Consider the following 27,821-nt stretch of genomic DNA (forward strand, 5'->3'; position numbering starts at 1 on the left):
AGGTCAATGTTATAACCTCAAGCCTATTGAGATAAAATCATTATGATCAATTACCACATATGTTTTGGAGTTTAAAGCTTCATCACAACTTTATCTTTGAAAGGTGCTTCAAAGGGTTAGGGAAGGAAGGTGCATTTTAATTGTTATTGGTTTGAACTCCTAAGTGATGTGGAATTATTAGACGTACCAGAACAGACCCTCCAATAAAGGTTAGAGGAGAATTAGAGTTCGTCTTAACAATCACTTGTCAATTCCTCTCAATTGAGTGTTAAGGGAACGTGAATTCATTTTTGGAATCACTTTTCCATTCTCTTGAAGAACAAAGTTTGTCTTTGGGATCTTTTTTCCATCTCCACGTACATTCCAGTGTTATGATGTCAAGTCCATTAATAAAGTATCATTTAAGTCAATTATCACATTTGATGTATTACTCACTTTGAATCTTAGAACTCCATTACAATTTTTTTAGAAGACATTTAAAAGAATTAAAAAATATATATTTAAATTATCATAAACCCAATATTCAAAATTTATAAGAAAATCATAAATTAAAAATTGCATTGTTTGATATAATATTATTTCTTAGCATAGTAAAAATTTAAAAAAAAAATAGTCACAATTATATAACTAACTTAAAATAATAAAGGTTTATGGTGAAAGATAAAATTACTTTATATTTAATTCTAATAATATATAATTACTTTATGTTTTGTTTTATTATTAACAAAATGAGAAATGGAATGATAAATTTAGAGAAAAATAGGAAAAAAAGAGAGAGGGAAATAGAATAAGAATGGAAAAGTTAATAAGAATGTGAAAAATAAGTAAAGGAAAAAGAAAGTGGAAAAACAATGCCCAAAAATCTCAAAACTTTACATAATATAAATGATGAATCAGTTATAAAAAATTAAATCATAATAATAAATAAATATAGAATAACTGCACATTTAATATCACAATCCATCGTTTAAATGAATATTGTATTGTAAGAAAGATTATTTGAATGTATACCTCTCATTCATCTTTAAAATCACTTTTTTTTTATTTTTCTGACAAATAAATGTTGTCTTTATATTCTCTTTTTCATGTCTACGAACTAATGTTCCGATCTCAAATTCATTAATAAAGTATCTTTTGAATCAATTATCTGTATTATTCATTTTAGATCTTAAAATTCCATTATAATTTTCCTTCTAGAATCAGAAAAAAAATTACAAAAAAAATATTTAAATTATCATTAACCCAATATTCAAAATTTATAAGAAAATAATAAATATAAAAATCAAAAATTAAAAATTGCGTTGTTTGATATAATATTATTTTTTAGCATATACAAGTAAAAATTTTAAAAAATATAGCAACAATTATAACTATAGAACTTAAAAGTGATAAATGTTTATTGTAAAAAATAAATTACTGTATTTAATTCTAATAAGATATAATTACTTGGTTTTGTTTTATTATTAACAAAATCAGAAATGAAGTGATAAGTTTAGATAAAAATAAGAAAAAAAAGGGAAACAGATGTGAAAAAAAAATAAAAGAAAAAGAAAATGGAAAAATAATGCTCAAAATCCACCAAAACTTTACATAATATAAATGATGAAATAGTTATAAAATATTAATATCATAATAATAAATAAATATAGAATAATCGGTCATTTAATATCATAACCCATCATTTAAAAGAATGTCGTAATAAAGAAAAATTGATTTGAACTTGTGTCCTCTTATTAACGGAAAATGAATATAAATAATCAAGTCGATACATTCAACTCTCTAATTTATATACACACATAATTAGTAGAAATTAATTACTTAATTACATAAAATTAATTAACTTAATTATAAGAAAATAATTCTAAACTTAATCACAAAAAATAAATTAGATTAATTACAGGAAAATAATTCCTATTTATCAAATATCTTATGTAAACTATATATGTTATGTTTCTTGCATCAAACATTTTTTTTGGTCAATACACCACTATATGAAGTATATTCTTCAGCCATATTTTACCTGCAGAAAACATCCTAAATAACATGCATGTCCTTACTTTAAAATAAGGAAAAAGGCAATACACACAATAATTTATTTGCTCCAGAACTTTTTATGACATATAGCAACACACAATAAACCAATAACAATAGATAAAAGGTCTATCGGAAAAAAAAAATTAGTTCTGTACATTTAAATTCTCTCAAACTACTACTATATTGAAAAGTAGAGTTAATTTCATAAAATTAATTTATAAAATAAAATTTATATTTATTTATATATTATAAATTTATCTTATTTTTTATCGAATCTAACCTTCTCATGTCGAATCATATAATATCAAATATGAAATTAAATAATTATAAATAGTCATGATCTAACAAATGAATTATATAATAAATCTAATAAATAATAAATTTCATTGAAATAGACTATAAATAACTATAATACTATTGAATTTAACTCAATTCGAAGTTTTTACTCGCTTATATAATTTAAGTTTTACTTAATCCATATGAGATTTGCAATAGATGATATATTAGTTTAAGTAACTAATTTGTTTATAAAGCTATTAACTGGAATTTTTTCTATTTTAAATATAAATAAAAAAACTTGTATAAAATTATTGTAAAAAACAATATATTTTTGTCAAATAGTAATAGAAGATATTTTGTTTAGAAGTAAAAGCAGAAAGTGGTGTTATGAAGAGTCCAAAATAATGAGAAATGGTCCTACTCTTGCCTCTACCAACTTGCCCTTTAGTTTCACCATTAAATACTCCTTCTAAGTTGTACCTCCAATAAAGTTATTATAGGGTTAGACAATTTTAAAGTTCAATAAATTTTATTAAGGTGACACAAATTATGACTATAGATGACATAATAAATAATATATTGTCCAATAATATTGATCTCACTTTAATTATATTTTGAGTCTCTATGTATTACAACCATAAAGGATCAAAAAGCACACCTAAGCTAATTGATCATATAGTGCTCATAAGAAAATAGATAAAGATGCAAAAACTACATAATTAGGTACTAATGACCTAATTTTTGTAATTAAATTTAGATACCATAGCTGAAATTAAACGTGAAAGTTAGTTTTGTATTTTATTATATTTTCAATATAAATTGTTTAACCTTATTAATTAGTTAAAAGTCCTTCCAAACATAGTTCTTTTAAATAATTATTACGTAAATTAATTATTTTAATCATATGATGACAATTTATTTACATTTAAATGATAAATTTTAATTATAAGAGTATATTCAGTTTGTAATGTTGAATTGGATTTTAAAGCAAATCAACCACCCTTTATTTTTTTTATATTTTTTATATAATTTTTTTTAAGAATTTAAAAGGCTCCATTAAGGAAAGGAGTGGTGTTAAGAGAAGTTTCCAAGTCAAAATCAATGACACCAATGAAGAGGAAAGATTCTCAACTAATTGCCATCACTGTTAGGCAAGCAATCAAAGCCTCTTTTCCATTCCCTTTAGATATTTTCATTTTCATATTACATAATATTTCTCACAAATACAATTTTTTTTTTTTTAATTTTGAATTAAAAACATATAAATTTCTTATATAAAATGAATTCAAATTTCATTGATATTGTCGTTTTAATAATTCTTCTCAAAAGACATGTTATAACTGAATTTTATATTCAACTTTTTATTTGTCTTTGAAATAAAGATAATTATTTTCTTAATAAAAGAAAGTACTTTTTTGCATTGTCTCCTTTCAAACTTTTATGTAAGAAAATGAATTGCAGAAAGTTTTGTTTTGGTGATTTCAGTATTCATTAAATTGAGCAATAATATGTGTGGATAGTACTGTATACTTTTACAGTTTTATTCAAACTCAAATTATTATATATGATAATTTTGTTTGTTAATTTTCTACAATAATTAATGGGAAAGTTATATTAACAACTATTCTTAATTTAATGCAAAAACTTTTTAACTGTGAATAAGTGAGTTTAAAATCTAACAAGAATCCCTACTAAGCAAAGCAAACACTGTTTACAGATACATTCGAATTATAAGTCTTCACTCTGGAGAAACCACAACCACTAACATGAAATAAATATCATAAAAATGATAAAATATTTTGCCAGACAAAAACTTTATAAATAAAATTAATATATATTTTCTATTGTATTAAAAAGAAGAATTCATGCAAGTGGGGTTTTATGTGTCACATGTCAGTAGCTTTTTTCCTCTCAACATTTACTCTCACTTAATTATTATTATTATTATTATTATTATTATTATTATTATATTATATTATATATATATATATATATATATATATATATATATATATATATATATATCCTTGTTTTTCTTTATGAAATTAGTTTAGTTTAAACTTTTCCAGTATGGTATAAAATCCACCATTGTCGTTGTAGAAGTTTCATATTGGGAATCAGTGTTTTCTAATTAATCAAAAAATATTTTAAAAGGTATTTTTCAACACTTTTCTTATTGTTAGTATTTTCCATTAAAATTTTGCTAACAATTTCATTTCATTTGGTTTAAGTAACAACATTTTCTTATAACTTTTTAACCATAGAATATTGAATATTAATATTTTAAAATAACATAATCGAAATTTTGATTATAGATTTTAATTTTACATTTTTTAATAACAATTAAATATTTAGTATCTTAAACACACACATAAAAGATCATCATTAGGAGTTACTTTTCAAGAAATATATTTACGAACCTTAGCTTCAAAAAAATTATTTCTAAACATTTTTCTTAAGTTATAAATAAACTACTACCATTGAAAAGTTACTGATTATAATAATGACATTTATGTATTCAACTTTTATTTGTTATAAATTTTAATTACAAATAAACATTTTTTGTACATTAAAAAAATTACAATATTATTTTTGTATTTATCAGTAATAAACTTGAATAAAAAGCCAAAATCTAATTAAAATTCCAAGCTTAATTAATTTGTGTATATTAAAAAACATTCATTAACTATTGTTTTCTTTTTAATATTCTATATATGCACACAAAAAGATTAATTCACTAGACTCATAATTAATAAATAAAAATTTCCAAATTTAAATAAAAGTCAAAGAGAAATTGTTTTAATTTAACATAAATAGTAAAAATATTTCTTTGAATTGTTTTCTTGAAAGTATGACATAAATTTAAAGTAGTTTAATATTTAAAGTGTGTACATTGACTTACTTAAATTTTTAGACATATTTTGTCCATGTTATCTATCTATTCCTTGTTTTAATATATATATATATATATATATATATATATATATATATATATATATATATATATATATATATATAACATTTCTAACTTATAATTTTGTATTAAATAATTATTTATATACAAATTTTATTAAAAAATAATAATAATAATATAATTATTTATGTATTTTAATATATTTTAAGTAAAATTGAATTTTATATAAGTTTTTGTATATATAACCATATAAATGAAAATTTTAATTAATAAAAATAAAAATAAAATTATTGAAATGTTTAATATTAAATTTTATATATATATATATATATATATATATATATATAATGATTTTGAAATTTGAATACAATAAGGTAGTCCAAGTCAGAACGGAGCACGTGCCTGATACCAAAACAACGGTCCAGATCATGGAGCAATCACCAAATCCAAGGGCTCCAATTCATCCATGTGAACTCACACTTATCGACTAACAACGGTCCACAACGTGCCACATGTTCTCAAGATAGAGCGTTATTAACCCTTCTGATCCAACGGACCCTGCTCATTACCTCCCAAACAAACACTCCCGTTCCGTTTACCTTTCCCCAACCACCCGGAGGCGCCGTCATCGCCGACCACCATATCCAGCTTTTCCAATACACCCACTTCGACTTTCACACAAAATTATACGATTCAGTGATTTCATTTCTTGAAAACTTCGTTTCAACAGTGCTTCAAATTGACGCATCGTGTCTCGGATTTGTAACTTCTCATTCATTCCCAATCGAATTTGAAATTTCGAAGGAAAATTCACGAAATCTCAGTTCCATAGTAGCTTCTACTACGAAACAGTGCTTCATTTCCACGCAGAACAACCAACTCAAATCGATTCGTGACTTCGATTTTCAACTCCTCGTTCAATTCCGGGAACAAATTTGAAAGTCCGAGGTAAACCGCACCAAGTACTGAATTTCAGATTCTGAACAAGATTCTGTTGCGAACAGCACTTCAATTTCACGTGTAACAGAATCAAACCATTTTGTGGTTCGGAGTCTCAGTTCAAATCCATTCCCAATCGTCCCTTGAATTCCGAAAAGAACCGCACTGACGACTCAATTTTCATACACTGAACAGCGAACAGTACTTCAGTTTCACGTGGAGCGAGTCAAAGAGATTCAAATTGAGTCCAAGAACTCGTCCACAGTGAACTCCGATATTTTCCTCTACTGATTTCGTGATTCGTTTCATCTTTCTCAGCGATTCATCGAAACCTCGCTGTTCATCGATGGCGGACTCCGACAACGACTCCGGCGGCACGCACAACGCCGGCAAGGGCAGCGAGATGTCGCCGCGGGAGCAAGACCGGTTTCTGCCGATCGCGAACGTGAGTCGCATCATGAAGAAGGCGCTTCCGGCGAACGCGAAAATCTCAAAGGACGCGAAGGAGACGGTGCAGGAGTGCGTGTCGGAATTCATCAGCTTCATCACCGGCGAGGCCTCCGACAAGTGCCAGCGCGAAAAGCGAAAGACGATCAACGGCGACGATCTTCTGTGGGCGATGACGACTCTGGGCTTCGAGGACTACGTGGAGCCTCTGAAGGTCTACCTGCAGCGCTTTAGAGAAATGGAAGGAGAGAAGACCGTGGCGGCGCGTGACAAGGACGCGCCTCCTGCTTCCAATGCTACCAACAGTGCCTACGAGAGTGGTAGTTATGGTGCTGGTGGGATCATGATGCATCAGGGACACGTGTACGCTTCTGGTGGGTTCCATCAAGTGGCTAGCAGTGGTGCTGCTATTAAGGGTGGGCCTGCGTATCCTGGGCCTGGATCCAATGCGAATCGGCCTAGATAGATACAAGCGTGCCATGTGGCTCGTTCTATTTTACTGTGGTTATTATTTTCATAATTCAAAAAACAAATAGCAAGATTCGTAGTGGTTTTTATTGAAATTAATAATAATAATAATAATAATTACTATTATTATTATAATAATTCTGAGAGAGTTGGTTTGTATTGTGATTATATAATAGATGATTGTATGGCCATTATGTATAGTATGACACTCTTCTAAGTCTTAATGCCAACAATCTAACACTGATTTGATTGTTGTATCTATTGAAATAGTGTTTCTTAGTACTGTGTACCCAAATGGCCAAATTTCACTTTTTTTTTTCTTATTGGCTATGTGCTTTTATTCAAACTCTTCGGTCTTTGATGTTATCATTCATCTATTGGTGTTTGTTTGTTCATAAATAGCAAGTTAACAACAATCTTTTCTCCTTTGCAAATGTGGTAATAATTGTGACCACTGTGTTATGAAATAAACACTAATAATATTTATGTTAATTGGTAAATAAATATGGTGGAAAGATCTTACTAGCATGTGATTGGTATGAGAATATTGAGAGAGTGGAAAGAAACACAGATGAGACTTGCTGCTACCTTTTTATCATCTAAATGTATAAAGCTTTACTCTTCTAATCACAAGCATGTGAAACTAAGATTTGTTGCTTCTTTGTTCCTTTGCCCTTTCTATGTGTACATGGTTCAACAATAATTTTATGCATTATCCAGACGCAAGAATAAAGTCATTCTGATCATAACAAACCTTTCCCACTTCTTTCCCATCAGAATTTATTCCTCTATAGAAAAAAAAAATAGCATTGCACCTATCATTGATTTGAAGTTGAGTAAAGATCTTTTAATTTAAAATATAATCTTCGTTTTCACTTTACTTAACAACTCTATCAGCATCTTTTATCATAAAAGACAGAATGTAAAACCTACATGATGTATTACTGCATACCTAGCTTTTACGTTTGAAATTGTGTTTTTGATGAGGTTTCGTTATTTTTTCTTTATACTTTTTTTTTTGTCAGTTTTTCTAGATACAAAGATTTGTATGTATCTAAAGACAACATTCTTAAAACCAAAACAAATATAACTCAGTCAACCTGGAAAAGGAAAAGTTAAATCTGGGAAACATGATAAGGGAAACAGAATAATAATACAATAAAGAGCATAGATAACCAAATCCCCATAGAATATATACCGGTAAATGTATCAACTCAAAATGAATCAATTGATCAAATCAATCATCCTGGATTGCCACTATTATTTCTATGGTTTAACAGTAAAATAAAAGACAGCTGATAAAATTGAAAAGGTCTCTCCGATGTACCGAAAGAATACTAAAACCTAGACATAATATAATACAATACTGAGATAATTGTATCCACTGTTCATAAAACAGTGACGCCTATTCATATAGAGAATGCAAAAAGCATGAGATTCATTTTTAGTGTAGAAGTAAAAAATAGGCAAGGAGAAAAAAGAAGACAAATAATGGTTTTTTTTTTTCTGTAATCGATTTTAAAGACTTGACAATAAATATTTAACCTCAAAACGTATAAAAGGATTACTCCAATAACCGTATAATCGAATCTTTTTAAAGTATATACGGTATTGTGCGCATATATAGCAACTCTCCTTTCAACATTAATATTGAAAAACTTATAAATGAAGTTCATTAAATAAAGAATAGGTATGGGACTCACAAATCTGGTTTTACAAAAAATTGTATTCAATAGATGAAAGTATTAAAGGAAGTGTCAATAGCATTTCTCCATATGATTTTTTTTAACAAACTATATCCATTTGAAAAGTGAAAAAAACTAGTCATTTTCAGTGTATTAAAATCATTCAAAGTAGAGACATCAGACATCAACACAACATGGTCTTCCAATTCTCAATTTTCTGGTTTCAATATACTGGATAAACGACACAAGACCATAAAACAAAACTGGAGAAGGATTCTACCTTTATCAGTAAAGTTAATTTCAATATATACATGAAAACATGTACAATTCCCCAGCTTTAAATGATTACAGTGATCAAAATGGTTAGCTCTCTACATCATACACAATATTTGCATACTATACCACTATGCTAAAAAAATATAAGGAAAAAAACAACAAAAAAAGGTGGGGAAAAAAAGTATACAACAGTCAGCCAAGTGGTGGGGGAAAATGATACAACAGCCAGCCATGGGTAAAAAATGATACAACAGCCAGCCAAAAGGTGGGTAAAAAATGATACAACAGCCAGCCAATCGAAACAGCACATTATCAGCATCCTCTGCTAAATCCTAGTACATATTTCAAACAATAAGTTCTAAACAATCTACCACATTTCAGACTTCAGCAAGTTAAACCCATTACATCAACATGATGGTTTAATTAATCATGTGCTAATAACGGAAACATAAGTTCAAATCAAAAGCTAATACTTCATAGCAAAAGTTCCACTTCTCAATGTAAGGAAAGAATTGTCATGACTTGAATCCCCCACATTGAAGATGCTTGATGCCATCACAACCCAGAGTTTGCATGAACAGTTTCTCAAAACAATTGTCCCTACATCACGCAGAAGCCCACAATAATGCAAATTGTTGACAATTCAGAAGGCAATAACAGAACGTACATAAAGCAGGTATGATTCATATAAAGTAGAAAAAAATTACATCCACAATTCAGTTAAATACGCACAGATAAACTCGGTTAAAAAATTACCTCCGAAATTCAATTAAACAAGCACAGGTAAGGGCAAGACTGAGGATACAATACATTTACCCCAGAAACAAACACATTTTAAACATTGGAATGCTGCAAGCCAAAAGCGTTAGACCATAGAATTGCCTATAACTTCAACATTTATTTCAAGTACCGATGTGATAATATCTAAAAATGCCTTAGAGGGAGTGAATGATGCACGATAGTTTAGGATAATGGTGTCAACTTATTTTGGGGATCTTTTCTTGATGGCAATTAGGACCGATAAAAATAAATGCTTTTATCTAATATTTATTAATTTATTATTTTCCATAATATGATTAGGGTTCGCATGTTAAGAATATAGTACATAGTTTAATTTACCATATTGAGGTAACTGCTATGCCTTTTGCATCAAACCATTATGTACACCATATCAATCCAAGAAAATACAATTGAAAATCACCTTACTTTCTTTTCTTCATTCTCTGCCTTAACTACATATACTTTCAACTTGATATCAGAACAAATACAACCATAGCCAAAAGCCATTATTTTTCCACTCATGTTCCGAAACAATAAAAATTTTGAACTCTCGGAATTGGAGTCAGCCACACAAATTAAGAAATGTCATAGTATTCTTTCAATAACCAGTTCTTTAGATATGCAATCTACATCTAATTGAGTTTCATTTTCCATTGGCCAATCAAAAATTCCAGGCAATGAACCCCTCGTTTTTCTTCCATCCATGCTACTTTCTCTCTCCTACCACAGCCGACCCTATGATTTTCACCCATAAAGAGTGGGTTTCAGCTCCAACTGTCCTAACCATCATCCATGCCAATCCCAACTCATTACATTCCTGGAAGGTCAACTATTGCCCAAGCTACAAGTACTACAATCCCCAACAAAGTTCTATCATTGTATGCTTCTGTCCACATGACTGGTCGTAAAGGCATCCATCTCTCTACCTTTATCCAATTTCGCAGAACTCATTTTACATTTACATTACTTTCTTCTTTAGTGTTCATTTGTAAAAAAGTTAAAAGTTTAGCTTAAGGAGTATTGGGAATATCTACAAATCTTAGGGAAGGAAATGAAGCAAAACACATTAGAATCGTGTTAGCTTGCTTTTAGGGACCTAATCTTGTTACATTTAACATATTCTTAAGAATTTTATCTCATATACAGTAAGATACTCGTTATACCCACTTGCAAAGGTTTAAAAGTCAAATACTTGAATTGATTCCTACAATAAAAAGGGGATAGTGACCGAATGCTTTGTCTTCTATATAACCTAGTTCCTATCATATAACCACATATATACATATATATACACTCTTTAGTAGTTTTTGTACAATTTTATATTTATTGCATATATATCCTATTATTACTACACTATTTATCATTTTTTATTTTTCAGATTATTATAGTATACAGTATGTTTATTTTAGTTTTTATTACAACAATTAGTTAGTTTATTATATTTTTATTACTGCGTCTTTGTTATATTATATCGAAATTTATGCTTAATTTAGTTTATTTTATTATACTGGAAATAACTGACCACATTATATAAGCTAAAAAGCAGCCCACATAAAAATGCCATGTTGGACTCAAATCAAATTGAGGCCCAAGGCCCAACAGATAGGAAATGAGAACACTAAATCATGAAACCATAAGGACCCACTACTCATCAGTTTATGTTAGCTAGCGCCAATCACTCAAAGTAAAAGAGTTTTTTGATACAACACAAATGGAAGGCCGGATGGAACAAAATGGAGGTCATGGAGCCTTGGCGCTGCAAGTGGGCTTTGTGCCATCAAACCCAGGTCAGAGTAACCTAAAATGCATGCCTCGACTAACTGGCTATAAAGTAGGATGTTTAATGATCGGTCCTAAACATATATCCTACTAGGGGCTTCAATTCATAACTGGAATATTGATTTGAACCAGCTTGTATATTAAGAAGTCATCCGTGGGGTGATTGGGTGATCTGTTCAATCAGTTAAAACCATAGCTAAAATTTCAGAAATAAACCGTCTCCTAAATTAGCGCGATTGCTGCCACTCCAACCAACATTCCACTGCAATAGCAATCGCTATTGATAACGTAGTTAAAGACTACTTCCTATTATTAATCATTTTAAGATATAACTGAAATTATCTTTTTGTCCTTCCCTTCTTAAAACCATAATTCAAGTTTCAACAATACAAATCATTCAAGAGCAGCCCTAATTTCTGAACCTTTTCATACCCATATAAAAGATCCTGATTCAAGTTTCAACCATCCAAATCATTCAAGAGTGGACATAATTTCTCAACCTTTTCAGACCCGTATCAAAGGTCCTATACTTCAGCTGAGGATAGGTATTCAGTAAGGCAAGAACTAATGAAAACTACATCTTAAACAAATATTTAAGAAAACTATATCTAAATACCTTAGCAAAAGTGTTCAAAAATATAGTCCATTCCATTTAGGAAGTTAATCTCGGTAATTTAAGTGAACACAGAAAGTGACGTAATTATAGACCATTTGAAGCTTGTTTATAAATTTTATGTTTGTCCAAAAATCATAATTTCTTCATCCAAAGCTATGCAGCCAAGTAGCCACAATACATGGAACCATATAAAGACATTCCATTCTGAATATAGAACTTTGATATAATACAACTGCTTATTCAAGTGTAGATACCCTACCTATTAGAACAAAATCTTCATAAGGTTATGTTACCAGTAAAAAAGGTAGGGAGGAGAGGAGATAATAATTGGACTGGATGATACAACCAGGGAAACTAGTAACTAGTATGCACATGTAGAAGATAGACAGCCAGATTGGACTATAAACATAGCAACACCCTGATTAGACACTCCTTTAGTTTGCGTAATTAGCTCAACAAGATAAAAAAATACAAAATGAATAATCAACAAATGTAGGGCGAGTAGAAGACAACATGTTGATTTCCATTCCATCCAGAATCCGTAGTAAACAACCATCTGGTCCAAACGCAAGAGTTATGAGAGCAATAGAACCTCATACGAGGGATCACAGAAGGGAAAAATACCCAAATTCATTTGGTGGAACTCAGGCAGAACTTAAGGCAAGGATGCTCACTAGAATAAAGAAATGCACACTTCACAATACAAGAAAGGAAATTTTAAGTTCAAAAAATTTTTTTAATCAAGATACATAGAGACGTTATTACTAGATAAGAAGGGACAACGAGTTCTCTAGAAGAAACCACAATGCAGAATGAAAAGAAAAGGAAATCACATAGTAAACCCCAAAATAAATGTCAGAAGTGAGGAAAAACATCACAACACAAGCATGATACAAAAACAATAAATAAAATGATATTTAAAATTATGAATTTCTAACAAAACCTCAAGTTACATATTCATAGGCTTGTTGGATATAGTTTAGTTATCCTATTTCATAAACTCTTACTTCTGTGTTCAGTATTCTTCTCTAGATTGGTTTCATTCATCTACAGTAAAATCAAAATCACAGCTTACAATTAGTTCAACATCAACGGAGAGTTTATGAAAGCAAACAAGTAATCCAGCGGAATCTAAAAGTATACATCACAATGAACATACCATGCAGTAAGATCATATCACAAATCAATATCCAACAACAACAAAAAAAAGATAAAAATTGAAGTCTTAAACTAACCTTTCTCAACAAAGAAAGAAACCATGCTCCTAACAAGAAGCGATCAGAACAAGTGATTGAAATAAAACAGCTGCTCAACAACTTCTGGACCAAAGAGAATTCAAGCAAATGGCAAATCCTTAATTTCAGATACTTTTTTCCCCTCACTCAACGGAAACCATTCGTAGAAATCACGAGCAGCATGAAAGTTATTCAGAAGTAAGCCGTCTCCTCTTCCCATAATCAGCATCTCTCGGCCTAGAATGGTGTTCCTCCTCCTGTGATAACCGTGATTTGCTGTGTGTCCTTGATGACCGTCCCCTCTCCCACTCATCATCATGCTCTGCTTCCCCATCTCTATACCTATGATGATCTGCATATCTGTCCCTATCTTCTCTGTGTCTGTCACGCTCACGGTGATCCCTTTCGCGGTCGCGGTCACGATCTCGAGAACGTTCACGATCACGGTCACGAGATCTTTCCCTGTCACGATCACGGGACCGTTCTCGCCCAGTTTCTCTATCATCGCGATGTCTTCTTTCAGACCACTCAGGATCATGGCCCATATCTTTCTCCCTAGGGGCATCTCTCTCATATCCTTGATCTCTATCATCCCTGTACCTTCTCTCAGAAGAACCAGACCAGTCCCTTTCTGAACCTCTATCTTTCTCCCTCATAGGCCACCCAGCTCTATCATGACTCACTTCACCATACTGATGGTCAGATGCAGCTTCCTCCCCATAACTTGACTCTCCAGCCTTCCCACCACCAGGCTCTTCCCCACCCCATCCACCCATATTTGGATCTGACCACATCCCCATGTTAGGACCATCCATGCCTGATGTAGGCATCATCCCCATACCATTAACTGGCATCCCTCTTCCAAAGAATGCAGGATTAACATGAGGTGCCACTCCAGGCAAACCAACACCTCCAACACCAGGGAATGATGGTAAAATCCCAGAAAATGGAGGGGTCGGAGCACCAGGAAAGCCTCCATAGCTACCCATTCTACCCATTGGACCACCAAAAGCAGGATCAAAACCCTGACTCATCATTGACTGAGGATGCAACAGTGGAGGGGTACCACCAATACCCTGTCCAAAACCATTTCCACCGTGACCCATTATACCTCTACCACCCATCCCACCACCCCTATTCCTCATTGGATTCACAGGCCCCCTATTCCCCATACCAGGATTGTTCCCTCTTCCCCAATTACCTCCTCTCCCATAACCTCTATTCCCATCTCCTCCTTGGTAATTACCACCTGTAGAAATATTACCCCCACCAGGCTTAGCCCCTGAATCAGAAGGCCCCCTCCTTCCCTGTTGTGTAACAGCAGATGGGTTCATCTGCTGATTCCTGTTTATCTGAGCCTCCCCCATTTTCTTAACTGTAAAAGGTGATGCAAACGCAACAACACAAGGTCTCCCGTTAAAAACATGACCATTCATTCCCTCCTTGCAATTTGTTGCAGCAGAAGGGTCAAAAAACTCAACTTGACAATACCCCTTTGACTTCCCGCTAGCCTTCTCATCGAAAAACTTCACCTCCTTAACAGGTCCATACTTACTAAGCTCAGTTTCCAGTTCGGCATCAGTGGTCCACCAATGCAAATCACCAACAAACAATATAGTACCACCAGAACCAGCAGCACCCCCACCTCCCCCTCCAACTCCTCCAGTACTAACACTATTAACAGCACCCACACTGTTTCCAACACCATTCCCACCAACCCTATTAGCATTTCCTCCTCCTCCTCCACCACCACCAACACTACCACCACCTTGACCTTGTCTCACTATACCCTCATTTCCCACACTCCCAACAACTCCAGCATGCGGTTGTTGTCCAATCCCCTGCACTGCAGCACCATCATTACCACCCTGGTCTTCAATTTCACTCAATTTATCAGATTGATGCCCTAATTCAACCCTAATTCCACCTTTGGCACCAACATCGTTCGATCTAAACCCTTGATTCTGAAAACCATCAACTCTCCCAGAAGTCCTAGATTCCACAACCCCGCTTCCACCAGCGCTAACCCCCTCTCCACCGCCACCGACACCCGGAATCGAAATCCCAGCGGCATCAAGAACAGGCGGAGGCGGCAGTGGCTTCTTGTCCTCGACATCCTCGTTTCGGAACCCGGAATCATCATTTTTGCGCAAAGATTGAAGGAACCCTTCGCCGACGTTGACATCGTTGTATAGATCCTCATAATCGTCGTCTTCCTCGGCCAAAAACCCATCGTCAGCGACAGCAGAAATAGCTTCGTTACGGTGGAACTGATCCATGGGATCGCCGCCGCTCTCACCGTACCCTCCCTCGCCTTCGTCCATTCTTGGGTCTCTTTCCTTCTTCAAATTAGGGTTTGCAGTGAAGAGTGAGACAAAAATTGGAGTACAAGCATGCGGAAATGAAAACGCAGCGTAGCAAAGAAGAGAGAGAGAGTATGAGATTTGTTTAAGAACTAATATTAAGTCTAATCACAATCTAGAGAATGCTCTTATTTCATCTCAACTTCCCACCACCAAATCTTCTTTAGAGACATACCTAACATTTCATATTTATACACATCAACCATTTCCACTTACTATCACTTCAAAAACATATGATTGTACCATATATCACAACATTCATTTTAAATTTTTTTTTTTTTACAAGAGCTAAAGTAATATTTAAATTTTAGATGAATAAACTCTTAACCTTTAAATAGTACACATAACTTGGTTTGGTGGTTGAGTAAAAACATAAAAATATCAATTGCTCAAATTTTAAAAACATGAGTAACTTTCACGTTTTCCAATATTTATCATTTTTTTTAATTTATGTACTATTTGCTTTATTCATTTTCCGATATATTTGTTCCTGTTTGGTTTAGGTTTATCTCACACTATTTTTTTTTTCTTTTTGTCAACGTACAATTTCGTTCGGCATAATAAAAAATTAATAACAAATAAATAAATAAATAATAAGTAATATTTTTATTTGAATTTTTTCTAAATAATTATACGATAATAATAATAAATAAATAAATAAAAAAGACTATTTTCATTTTTTATGTATGTTCTTTTCACACTTTGTTTTAGTCCAAAATATTCTATCCACAATACTATTTTTTTTTTCAATTAACAGCAGTCCAAAATTTTATATTCTTACTCCCACTTTACTATGTTTTGTTCTTTCTTCACAATCAAGAAGTTAATGATGGGATTCTAATATTTAGAAGCAGAATCTATTTTAATTTTTGAATCGTTTTTTTTTTTAGGATATTTGATTTTGTGTTCTGATTTTATGACACCTTTTTTCTAGATAAAGAAAATAGTAATATAATTCTAAGCAATATCTCTTTTACTAATTAGAATCATTTTTTGTTACCACGTTTGATTTTGTGCTCTATTTTTTATGTGATTTGATTCCCATAGTGTGATAATATTAAGACCAATTATTGCCTTTTAATTTTTTTTATAATCAAGACTGATTTTATCACGATATTACATTAGATTTATAATTCTGTGCATATAAACCCATCAAGCAAAAGAATTAAGGGAATCTGGAGACCTCTCTCTTATCCTAAGCACACAATTCCTTTAAACCCTCACATATAAAAAACTCACTCACCTTCTATCATCATCACCACCACGTGCTTCTTAATGTTCCAACGCAACTATTTGTCTGCTCAATTAGGCTGCAAATCCAATATCTTGTTCAGGTTCACAAATATTAATTTTTGTTATTTTATGCGATTTTTGTTGAGAATTAATTATGATCTTGATTGAATTTGATGTTTTCACCATTTCTTTCTTGGTAACTTTCCTATTTCTTACAAATTCTTATAAATATATATAATATATATATATATATATTATATATATATATATATATCATAATCTTATTTTGATATTTTTGTTATAAAAAAGTTATCTCTTTGTTGTAACTACAAAATCAAGAAGACCATGAATTAAGCAATCAATAAACTATAAAATACTTTGATTATATCATAATCTTGTTTTGATATTTTTGTTATAAAAAAGTTATCTCTTTGTTGTAACTACAAAATCAAGAAGACGATGAATTAAGCAATCAATAAATTATAAAATACTTTAATTATTTTTATTTTTGTTAAAACACAATTCAAATGATTGATAAAATTTTCAAAATTGATTAATTAATTAGGAGCATCAACGATAAAACATTGAAGTTGAAGTTTTAAATTAATCTCTCTTGTTTACTACAATTTAAAAGATAGATTTGTTCACAAAAAATGTTCTAATAATATCTAACAAAGAAGTTGAATTTGTAATGTTTATTTTTATGTGTAATTTCACTTTTATCACTTAAAAAAATATTCTTAACTTTATATATACCTATTTTTTAAAAAAATAAAGTTTATGATTAAAAATAAACTGTCGAAATGTAATTAAAAATTAAGAGCATGATTACTAAAAAGAAAATTATCATAATTAAGTCACAACTAAAAACAATTAGTCATTTTCCCTTTTATGTTTCTAAATAATGTTATAGAAAGATTCAAGAGATAGAAACATGTTGTACCGTATTAGATAGGATGATTTTTTTTTTCAATATGAAAGCAGAAATAATAAATTTATATTTAATTTTTTTTCTTTAAAATTAAAAATAAAATGAATAAAAGCAATAAAAACTTAAGAAATAAAAAAAGATAATATTTTATAGCATTTTTTGTTATGATCTTTAATTTTAGGTTTAATTATCTCCTTGGTCCTTTGGAGGCAAAATCTTAAGTTAATATCTTTAAGTTAAATTAGGATTAGGGTTTTTAAACATCGGAGGAATTGGAGATTCTCTCATTCAAACTTGACAAAGGTTGAGTTTCGGCCTCTCCCAGCCTCTCCCACCTTATCTAACTCACTTTCATGTTTAACAACTTTTTCACCACTCTTATTACTTCCATATTTACCATGAACACTTTCACTTTCATTTTTATTATCCTCTATACGTATACAAACATGCCACATTTCATAAGCAACCATTCTCTTGAAAAACATGCCTACGGTAGTTCCTAATTTGATATACCATACTTGTCTTTAACTAGGGCAATTGGGTGGGTTTGGCTCTTATCATAAGGAACCTTAAACTCAGTTGCAAGTTGTTCTCCTATGTGAAACGAATGAAAAGACTTTGCAAATTCTGGAACTGAAACATATTTGTAATTTCATCTGTTCTAAACCAATATTGTTGCTGATCTTTCTTAGAAGTTACTTTTGTAGAAAGTTAGCAATTCCCTTTCTAGGAGGACATTTGAAACCCATGTTATGAAAGAACTCTAGCACATGTTGGCGTGGACCTTGGTACACAATGTGACCTTCTGAAATTAGGATAATGTCATCAAATAATTCGTAAGTCTCTGGTAGTGGTTGAAAGAGAGATATGACCATAGTTTCATCCATTATATGAACCATTTGTTTCATGAACTTGCATATCTGAAAGGTGGTGCAATTGTCAAGTCCTGTTGATATTTCGTCCATTAAAAGTGCTTTTGCCGGTCCTACTAGCATCTCCCATGCATCCATTGAAGCAGTAAGTAATATTGAATATACAAGCTATTAGAGGCGAAAGTTCTAAGCCATTGGCAACAAAAAGAAAAAATGAGGAGGAGAAATGTTGTTAACAACACTATTTTCACTGATTGAACCGAATGATTTTTAACTTAATTTTTATGTGTTTTACTCTATGCATATGATGATAAATTGTTTTATTTTTCATTCTATGATTTTGTGAAGAATATGTATATGATGTAATTGACCTGTTGTGACACGCTTCCTTTGTCCACTTGTGATGTCCCTTCTCATGTCATTACCAACCATGGTTTCAGCACAGGTATCTAATTCAAGTATATGTTAAAGCACCACAGAAGTACGTGTAAATAAAAATGATTAAATATATAACTTTTGTTCCCTAAGACTTTTGTTTCTTTTAATTTTTAGATAACTTTATGCATTTTTTAATAAATAGAACATAAAGACTAATTCTTTTATCAAATACCCACATATGTGTCTTTTTTTTCTTTCATTTATTTGAATCATGTTTATGTATGAGATGTGTGAACAAAACTAACTTTTTTTTCAAATTAAAGAAAATTTTAAAAATATCGATTTTATATTAAATAATTGAAAAATTAACTGAAATTTAAGAAACTACAAATATATTTAAGTTTACTGACAAATATACGAAGGTTCGAATGACAGAATCCCCAATTTCTCTAATGTTTAAAAACCCTAATCCTAATTAACTTAATTATTACTTTTATAAAAAAAAAATTCCCTTCCACGTCATTGTGCTCTATTCCTCGTCACTGTTCCACCACTGGTCAACTTTGCCATATCAATTATTTTGAAATTATTATTCAATTATGTGTTATTTGAAATGTATTGTTTTGTCTCTCTCAGTGAAGATCCACCTCTTAATTTGGTTTAAAGATGTGATTGTCTAATAAATATACAAAAACTTTTGCATGCAAAATAAAATATTTGTTTCTATTTATCAAAAGAAACAATAAATTCATGAATTGAGAAATCTTCACCTTTTGTTTTCTTACTCTTTTAACTTATTAATCCGAGTTTGGCAAAGACATTCTTAAGATATTATTTCGAGCTCGTTCATAGAGATAAAGGAAAGTCCTATATGCAAAAACTTATATTTATAAGAATTTGTAAGTAATAGGAAAGTTACCGACTGTAGTATAACCATATATTTATTACATATTTATAGTCTTTTAAACCCATAAATATAAAACATATCTTAATTGATTTTATCACTATATTATTAAATAACAGAGTCACATATAAATGACTTATCATATAATTGAATCACATATCTCACGATATTAAAAACGAAACTCATAGTGATTAATTATTAATAAAAATTAACGGAATTAAGTTTGTACTATACGATTGCAGTTTTTTATTTATTATACTAAAAAAAAATATGTATACTATTTATTTTTATATGAAAATGAGTACTGAATAAATTATTTATTCTTATTTAAAGATTTTATGCAAAAAAAGTTATTTATATTTAAACAATTTTCCTATGACCTCAACTTACATCAACAACACACAAATTAACTAAGAGCAAGTAGAATCCAAATAAACAAATTGAGAGGAGAAATTGAATACGCTGTCGATGATTGGAGGAAGAATTGGAAGAACAAGACCAAGTCAATCAGAATGGAAGATTGCCTACCAGTATTTCACAATCTAACTTCGCTTAGGAGATCAAAATATATTTAAGTTATTTATATATTTTTTAACAAAATGTACTGTATATAATTATTTTAAACAAAATATATTAAGATTGAGTTAATTAAAATTAAGAAATTAAATTAAATTTTAAATGAAATATTGAATAGACGATGTAGAAAAATGTAATAGTAGATATATAATATGATGAACGATATATAAAATTGTTAAGTAGACCCTATAAAATACCAAAGTTAGACTATACAAAAGATATGAAGAGTAGACGATATAAAGTAACAAATAATAGACTGTGCATATAGATATAATAGTAGATTCTTTAAAAATATAAATGTTAAACAATGAAATAAAATATAAATAGTAAATGATTGAAAACTACAAAATGTAGACATGCAGAAAAATATGAAAAGTAAAGTGTACAAAAATACAAAGGTTATACATAGTTTTTTACAAAGGTAGACTTTGCTATTATAATCATTTCTCCATAATTTTTTTGGATTTTGAATTTTAAATTTAAATTTTGTTACCATACTTTTATAGTTTTTTACAATTTAGAATTTTAAATTTAAACTTTATTATTTTATAATTAACTTAATTAGTGTTTTTGTCTTCTAATTTATTGATTTAGTTCATTTTGATCATGTTATTATTTTTGGTTCAATTTGGTTCTCCAATTCTTTAAAAATGTTCGATTTGATCTTTTCCATTGAATTAATGTTAACACTATCTCCCATATCATTTTGTGAAATTTTCATCTTTTTATTTTTGTTTTAATTATTTTTTTATTTTTATTATTTTTATTTAAAAAAAGCGTATTAAACAAATGACCATATATAGAAGTTAGGCATTACAAACAACTAATTGAATGTACTTAGCTACTTCCTTCATGTTTCTTTTGTAAGTTTATCTATATATAATGGTTTGTATGTATCTCAAAAAGAACATCCTTTGTTGTTAAACTTGAAAATATCTTCCATTACGAATCAATCATTATAGATTACCACAATCACTCCCCGAGTCAAATGATCATGTTACACCGTTTCTATTCACTACTCACAAACATCACAATCACACAATCATGAGGAAAACACATCATAAAAGAGACACATAATAAGAACAACCAAATGGTATAACAAGCAGATGAATAAACAGGAAACTTTTGATTGGTTACCAGGGACAGTCAAATTATATTTTTGAAGTATAACAGACAAAAATCAAATGTCTTGTTTTTTACTGCACACAATTCTAAAGAATAGGAAGTAAAGAGAAGTGATGAAAAGAAAATGCAATCTAGTGTAAGGTTTAACGTATGTATATATCTTCAAATAAACATAATATAATCCTAGGAAACACATCACATGTCTATTAAAAAGAATACACATAACTACTTAATTCTGGATATCCCACACCTGAAATGATTATTCCCTGATACATCATTTTTTTCTTTTTGATATCTATATGAAAACCAACACAACTTTTGAAGTAGAAAGTATACAGGAAATAGAAGCCGATATATATAATACAAGTGTTACCAACATTCCTTTCAACACTCTTATTGATCAATTTATTAAAATTTACAATATCATAAATTAAATTTATTAAGGGACTAGACTCAATTTTGTAATTTTCAATAAACTCAATAACAAAACATGCTAGAAAGAATATGTTTAAGTGTGCTGCTATAATTTCTTTATATATAATATAAATTTTTTATAATAAACTGTATCATGTTGTGATCCTCCCATTGTCAACTGTTACATTCCATTAGACCATATATAAATAAGACAGGACTATAAAACAAGACTGGAGGTGTATTCTACCTTTATCATTGAAGTTAATATCAATATATACACCAAAGCATGTACAATTCTCCAGCTTTGAATGATTACAGTAATCAAATGGTTAGCTCTCTACATCATACACAATATTTGTATTCTACACAGGTATGCTAAAAAGTGTGGGAGAAAACAACAAAAAGGAAGTGGGAGAGAAAATACAACAGCCAGCCAAAAGGATAAAAAAAGAATGATACAACAGCCAGCCAATAAGAAAGGGCACATTATCAACATCCTCTGCTAAATCCTAAAGTACACATTTCAAACAATAAGTTCTAAATAATCTGCCACATTTCAGACTTCAGGAAGATAATCCCATTACATCAACATCGATGGTTTAAGTAATCATGTGCTAATAACTGAAACAAATTCAAATCAAAAGCTAATACTTCATAGCAAAAGTTTCCCTTCTGAATGTAGGAAAAAGTCATGACTTGAATCTTCAACATTGAAGCCGCCTGATACAGCCCAGACTTTGAATGAACACATTTCTTTCTCAAAACAGTTGTCCTACACAACACAAACCCAGAACATCGATAATTGTCGGATAATTGTTGGCAATCTGGAAGGTATAGACAGAAAGTAGTGCAATTACAGATTATCTGAAGCTTCAGTGTTTATACATTCTATACTCATCCCAAAATCATAATTTCTTCCGCTAAAAATGTGTAGCTGTTATTTATGAAACCACATCATATAAATGCATCCACTCCTCCTGACTATAGAACTTGGATGTAACCACATATTCAGATGCTGATACAATATTTATTAGAACCTAAACTTAATACAGATATACTACCAACAAAAGAAAGTGGGGAGGGGATAATATCTTCACCAAACTTCCCAGTAAATTAGTTACTAACATATACACACAGAAACTACAAAAACAGAATGCAATATATAAATAGCTGACTCAAATTAATAAACTTCTAAAGTGTGCATGAATAGACCAATAAAAAAATGATCATAATTCATAAAAAAGAAGTGCTTAGCAGACAACATATATATTTTCATTTCATCCAGCATCCATTCAAACATCCACCTGGTCCAATTGCAGAGGCACAAAATCAATATACCATCACACTGGGGATCACAAAGAATGAAAAAACAAGAACCAAATGAATTTGACAGGAACTCAGACACAATTTTAAGCAGGGATGTTACGAGAATTAACAAATGCATAAATGAACAAAAGAAAAACTACAATGAAACATCAAAAAGACCATGGAAGAAAGGAAATTTAAAATTCAAATATAAAAATATTCATTCAGATAGATATATACTTTTATTCGATAAAGATAAAATACAAAAGTGGACAAGGTATTCTCCAAAGGAAATCATAAAGCAGGAGAGAAAAAACATCTTAAATAGAAAACCAGAAAGAAATGTGTCAAAATGGGTGAAGTCAAATAAAGAAAAGGAGTCCAACACACTACCGAAAACCCACAAAGCATAACAAAGAAGTGCTTAGCAGACAACAGATATATTTTATTTCATCCAGCATCCATTCAAACATCCACCTGGTCCAATTGCAGAGGCCCAAAATCAATATACCATCACACTGGGGATCACAAAGAATGAAAAAACAAGAACCAAATGAATTTGACAGGAACTCAGACACAATTTTAAGCAGGGATGTTACGAGAATTAACAAATGCATACATGAACAAAAGAAAAACTACAATGAAACATTAAAAAGACCATGGAAGAAAAGGAGTCCAACACACTACCGAAAACCCACAAAGCATAAAATTGATACAAAAAATATTATCTAAATGTTTAAAATTAATAATTTATCATTGAAAGTAAGTTACATATCATAATGCTTCTCAACTGTGGGCTATAGCTTTGAATAAGTTATATATTCCAAAATATAAGCTAAAATATAAACTATTATAAATCCTTTGAGTACAAAGTTAGAATATTTTAAAGTCTGCAGAAATCTACAAGCTAAAAACTCTGAACAATCAACAGTAGTCTTCTGCAGATTGTTGTCATGTCATACATTATAAAAACTGAATCACAGCTTACAATTAGTTCTACATAATGGACATGAAAACAAGAGTAAACACAGGAATCTACGGGTATAAATCACAGCGAACATAGCAGGCAGTAAGCTCATACCATAGCACAAAACAAGATCGAACAACAAAGAAGGCTAAGGATTGCAGTTTTTAACTAACCTTTTTCACAGAAGGAAGAAACCCTGCTCCTAACAAGGAGCAATTAGAACAAGTGATTGAAATAAAACAGCTATTCAACAACTTCCAGGCTCCAGAGAATTCAAGCAAATGACAAAATCCAGACTATTCAATTACTTTTTTTCTTCTTCAGTGGAATGCCTTCGACGAAATAACAAGCAGAGTATATAAGTTATTCAGAAGTAAGCCTTCGCCTCTTCCCATAATCAGCATCTCTTGGCCTTGAATGGTGCTCCTCCTCTTGTGATAACCGCGACTTGCTGTGAGTCCTAGATGATCGTCCCCTATCCCACTCATCATCATGCTCTGCTTCCCGATCTCTATACCTATGATGATCTGCATACCGGTCCCTATCTTCCCGGTGTCTGTCACGTTCACGATGATCCCTTTCACGGTCACGCGATCGTTCACGGTCACGATCACGAGACCGTTCTCGGCCAGTTTCTCTATCATCACGATGCCTTCTTTCAGACCACTCAGGATCATGGCCCGTATCTTTCTCTCTAGGTGCATCTCTCTCATATCCTTGATCTCTATCATCCCTATACCTTCTCTCAGAAGAACCAGACCAGTCTCGTTCTGAACCTCTATCTTTCTCCCTCATAGGCCATCCAGCTCTATCATGACTCACTTCACCATACTGATGGTCAGATGCAGCTTCCTCCCCATAACTTGACTCTCCAGCCTTCCCACCACCAGGCTCTTCCCCACCCCATCCACCCATATTTGGATCCGACCACATCCCCATATTAGGACCATCCATGCCAGATGTAGGCATCATCCCCATACCATTAACTGGCATCCCCCTTCCAAAGAATGCAGGATTAACATGAGGTGCTACTCCAGGCAAACCAACACCTCCAACACCAGGGAATGATGGTAAGATCCCAGAAAATGGAGGCGTTGGAGCACCAGGAAAGCCTCCATAGCTACCCATTCTACCCATGGGACCACCAAAAGCAGGATCAAAACCCTGACTCATCATTGACTGAGGATGCAACAGGGGAGGGGTACCACCAATACCCTGTCCAAAACCATTTCCACCGTGACCCATTATACCTCTACCACCCATCCCACCACCCCTATTCCTCATTGGATTCACAGGCCCCCTATTCCCCATACCAGGATTGTTCCCTCTTCCCCAATTACCTCCTCTCCCATAACCTCTATTCCCATCTCCTCCTTGGTAATTACCACCTGTAGAAATATTACCCCCACCAGGCTTAGCCCCTGAATCAGAAGGTCCCCTTCTTCCCTGTTGTGTAACTGCAGATGGGTTCATCTGCTGATTTCTGTTTATCTGAGCCTCCCCCATTTTCTTAACTGTAAAAGGTGATGCAAACGCAACAACACATGGTCTCCCATTAAAAACATGACCATTCATTCCCTCCTTGCAATTTGTGGCAGCAGAAGGGTCAAAAAACTCAACTTGGCAATACCCCTTCGACTTCCCACTAGCCTTCTCATCGAAAAACTTCACCTCCTTAACGGATCCATACTTACTAAGCTCAGTTTCCAGCTCAGCATCAGTAGTCCACCAATGCAAATCACCAACAAACAATATAGTACCACCGGAAGCACCACTACCACCGCCACCACCACCACCACCACCAACTCCTGCGGTACTAACACTATTAACAGCGCCCACACTGTTCCCAACACCATTTCCACCAACCCTATTAGCACTACCCCCTCCTCCCCCACCTTGACCTTGTCTCGCTAAACCCTCATTTCCCACACTCCCAACAACCCCGCCATGTGACTGCTGCTCAATCCCTGGAAGTACAGCCCCGTCATTACCACCCTGTTCCTCAATATCAGATTTCACAGATTGGTGCCCCAATTCAACCCTGATCCCACCTTTGGCACCCACCTCGTTCCCTCTAAACCCTTGATTCTGAAATCCATCAACTCTCCCCAAAACCCTAGACTCTACAATCCCACTTCCGCCACCTCCGACACCCTCTCCCCCGTCACCGACACCCGAAATCGAAACCACGGGAGCATCAGGAACTGGCGGGGGCCGCGGAGGCTTCTTCTCCTCGACATCATCGTTTCGGAAGCCCGAATCCTCATTTTTGCGCAAAGATTGAAGGAAGCCTTCTCCGACGTTGACATCGTTGTAAAGATCTTCATAATCATCATCTTCCTCTGCCATGAAACCATCGTCCGCGACTGCGGATATAGCTTCGTTACGGTGAAACTGATCCATGGGATCGCCGCTCTCACCGTACCCTCCCTCGCCTTCATCCATTGTTGGGGTTTTTCCCCCTTCTTAACCAAAAAGGTAAATGAAAAAAAATTCACGATTTTTATTTTAGGGTTTTCATGGACGAGTGAGATCAGGAACGAAGAAACGCATTGGATCAGAAAGCAGAGTATAGAAGGGAAACACAGTGAAAGATCTTACCCGGGCATGTGGTTTTGTGCAGAAGAAGAAAACAGAACACAAACCCTAATATGGGAACTTCTCAACTATTCCAATCCTTTTGTTATGTTTTTCATTGCTCTGTGTAAGTGAGTGCACTTTTACATCAAATTCTGAATTTTCTCATTTTTGTAACATGAATTATTCTATTTAAGAAGGATTGTTTTGAATAAAGATGCAAATTTGGTATGCTGAAATAGAAGGTAATTAAAATGTTTTTTATTTCTACAATTTTGTATTTGATTTAATAGATTTAAAAGCAACTTAGATCTGAAAAGAATTTATGTAGTACTTAGTGTTATCAATGTAATTTTATATAATAAATAAATATATAAAAGAATAAGTCTTATCTCACAAGCTTGGATGAAGAGAAGATACATTTTCTTGCAAAGTTATGAAACAAATTTTATAATTGGGACAAGTTACAATTAGCATGAGTGAACCATTTGAACAAATTTGTCAATTCTGATTGAAAAGTAAGGATTAAAACAAATATAAGTTATGTAATTTGTAGCATATTTTACATATTAGATCAATTAAGTCAGGTTTTTTTTTTTAAATAATGAAATTTAAGATGAAAGCTATTACAATAAAGAAATTGTGAAGTAATTGTTATATCATCATGTGTTGGACTTTCCTTCCTCCTGAAGAGCTGATGACAGAAGTTTACATTCATGTACAA

The 27,821-nt window shown here is 31.9% G+C and overlaps 2 protein-coding genes and 1 pseudogene across 4 annotated transcripts; 1 reads left to right on the plus strand and 2 right to left on the minus strand.

Annotated features, from left to right (window-relative positions):
- The first annotated feature begins 5,888 nt into the window (after positions 1 to 5,888).
- On the plus strand, positions 5,889 to 7,370 carry LOC114186523 (nuclear transcription factor Y subunit B-3 pseudogene; annotated as a pseudogene). The gene is made up of 2 exons (XR_014995980.1): positions 5,889 to 6,175; positions 6,485 to 7,370. The product of XR_014995980.1 is annotated as a nuclear transcription factor Y subunit B-3 pseudogene (transcript).
- A 1,839-nt stretch (positions 7,371 to 9,209) lies between these two features.
- LOC114186944 (uncharacterized) lies at positions 9,210 to 15,932 on the minus strand. Its single transcript, XM_028075026.2, has 2 exons — positions 13,453 to 15,932; positions 9,210 to 9,642 (listed from the first exon to the last, which is right to left on the minus strand). The coding sequence occupies exon 1, from the start codon at positions 15,774 to 15,776 to the stop codon at positions 13,641 to 13,643; it is 2,136 nt and encodes a 711-aa protein (XP_027930827.2). The 5' UTR covers positions 15,777 to 15,932; the 3' UTR covers positions 9,210 to 9,642; positions 13,453 to 13,640.
- Positions 15,933 to 22,688: 6,756 nt separating this feature from the next.
- LOC114186826 (uncharacterized) lies at positions 22,689 to 27,278 on the minus strand. 2 transcript variants are annotated; one of them, XM_028074864.2, is made up of 3 exons: positions 27,122 to 27,278; positions 24,694 to 26,982; positions 22,689 to 23,020 (listed from the first exon to the last, which is right to left on the minus strand). In XM_028074864.2, exon 2 carries the CDS (start codon positions 26,963 to 26,965, stop codon positions 24,884 to 24,886), a length of 2,082 nt encoding a protein of 693 aa, XP_027930665.2. In that variant the 5' UTR covers positions 26,966 to 26,982; positions 27,122 to 27,278; the 3' UTR covers positions 22,689 to 23,020; positions 24,694 to 24,883. The 2 variants fall into 2 exon arrangements, with proteins under 2 accessions (XP_027930665.2, XP_027930666.2); XM_028074865.2 differs by having other exon boundaries at positions 24,694 to 26,985; positions 27,122 to 27,275.
- Positions 27,279 to 27,821: the final 543 nt, after the last annotated feature.

Source organism: Vigna unguiculata, chromosome 6 (assembly GCF_037176805.1).
Source record: "Vigna unguiculata cultivar grain cowpea cultivar isolate G323 ecotype 2 chromosome 6, ASM3717680v1, whole genome shotgun sequence".
In the NCBI taxonomy this organism is placed as follows: Eukaryota; Viridiplantae; Streptophyta; class Magnoliopsida; order Fabales; family Fabaceae; genus Vigna; species Vigna unguiculata.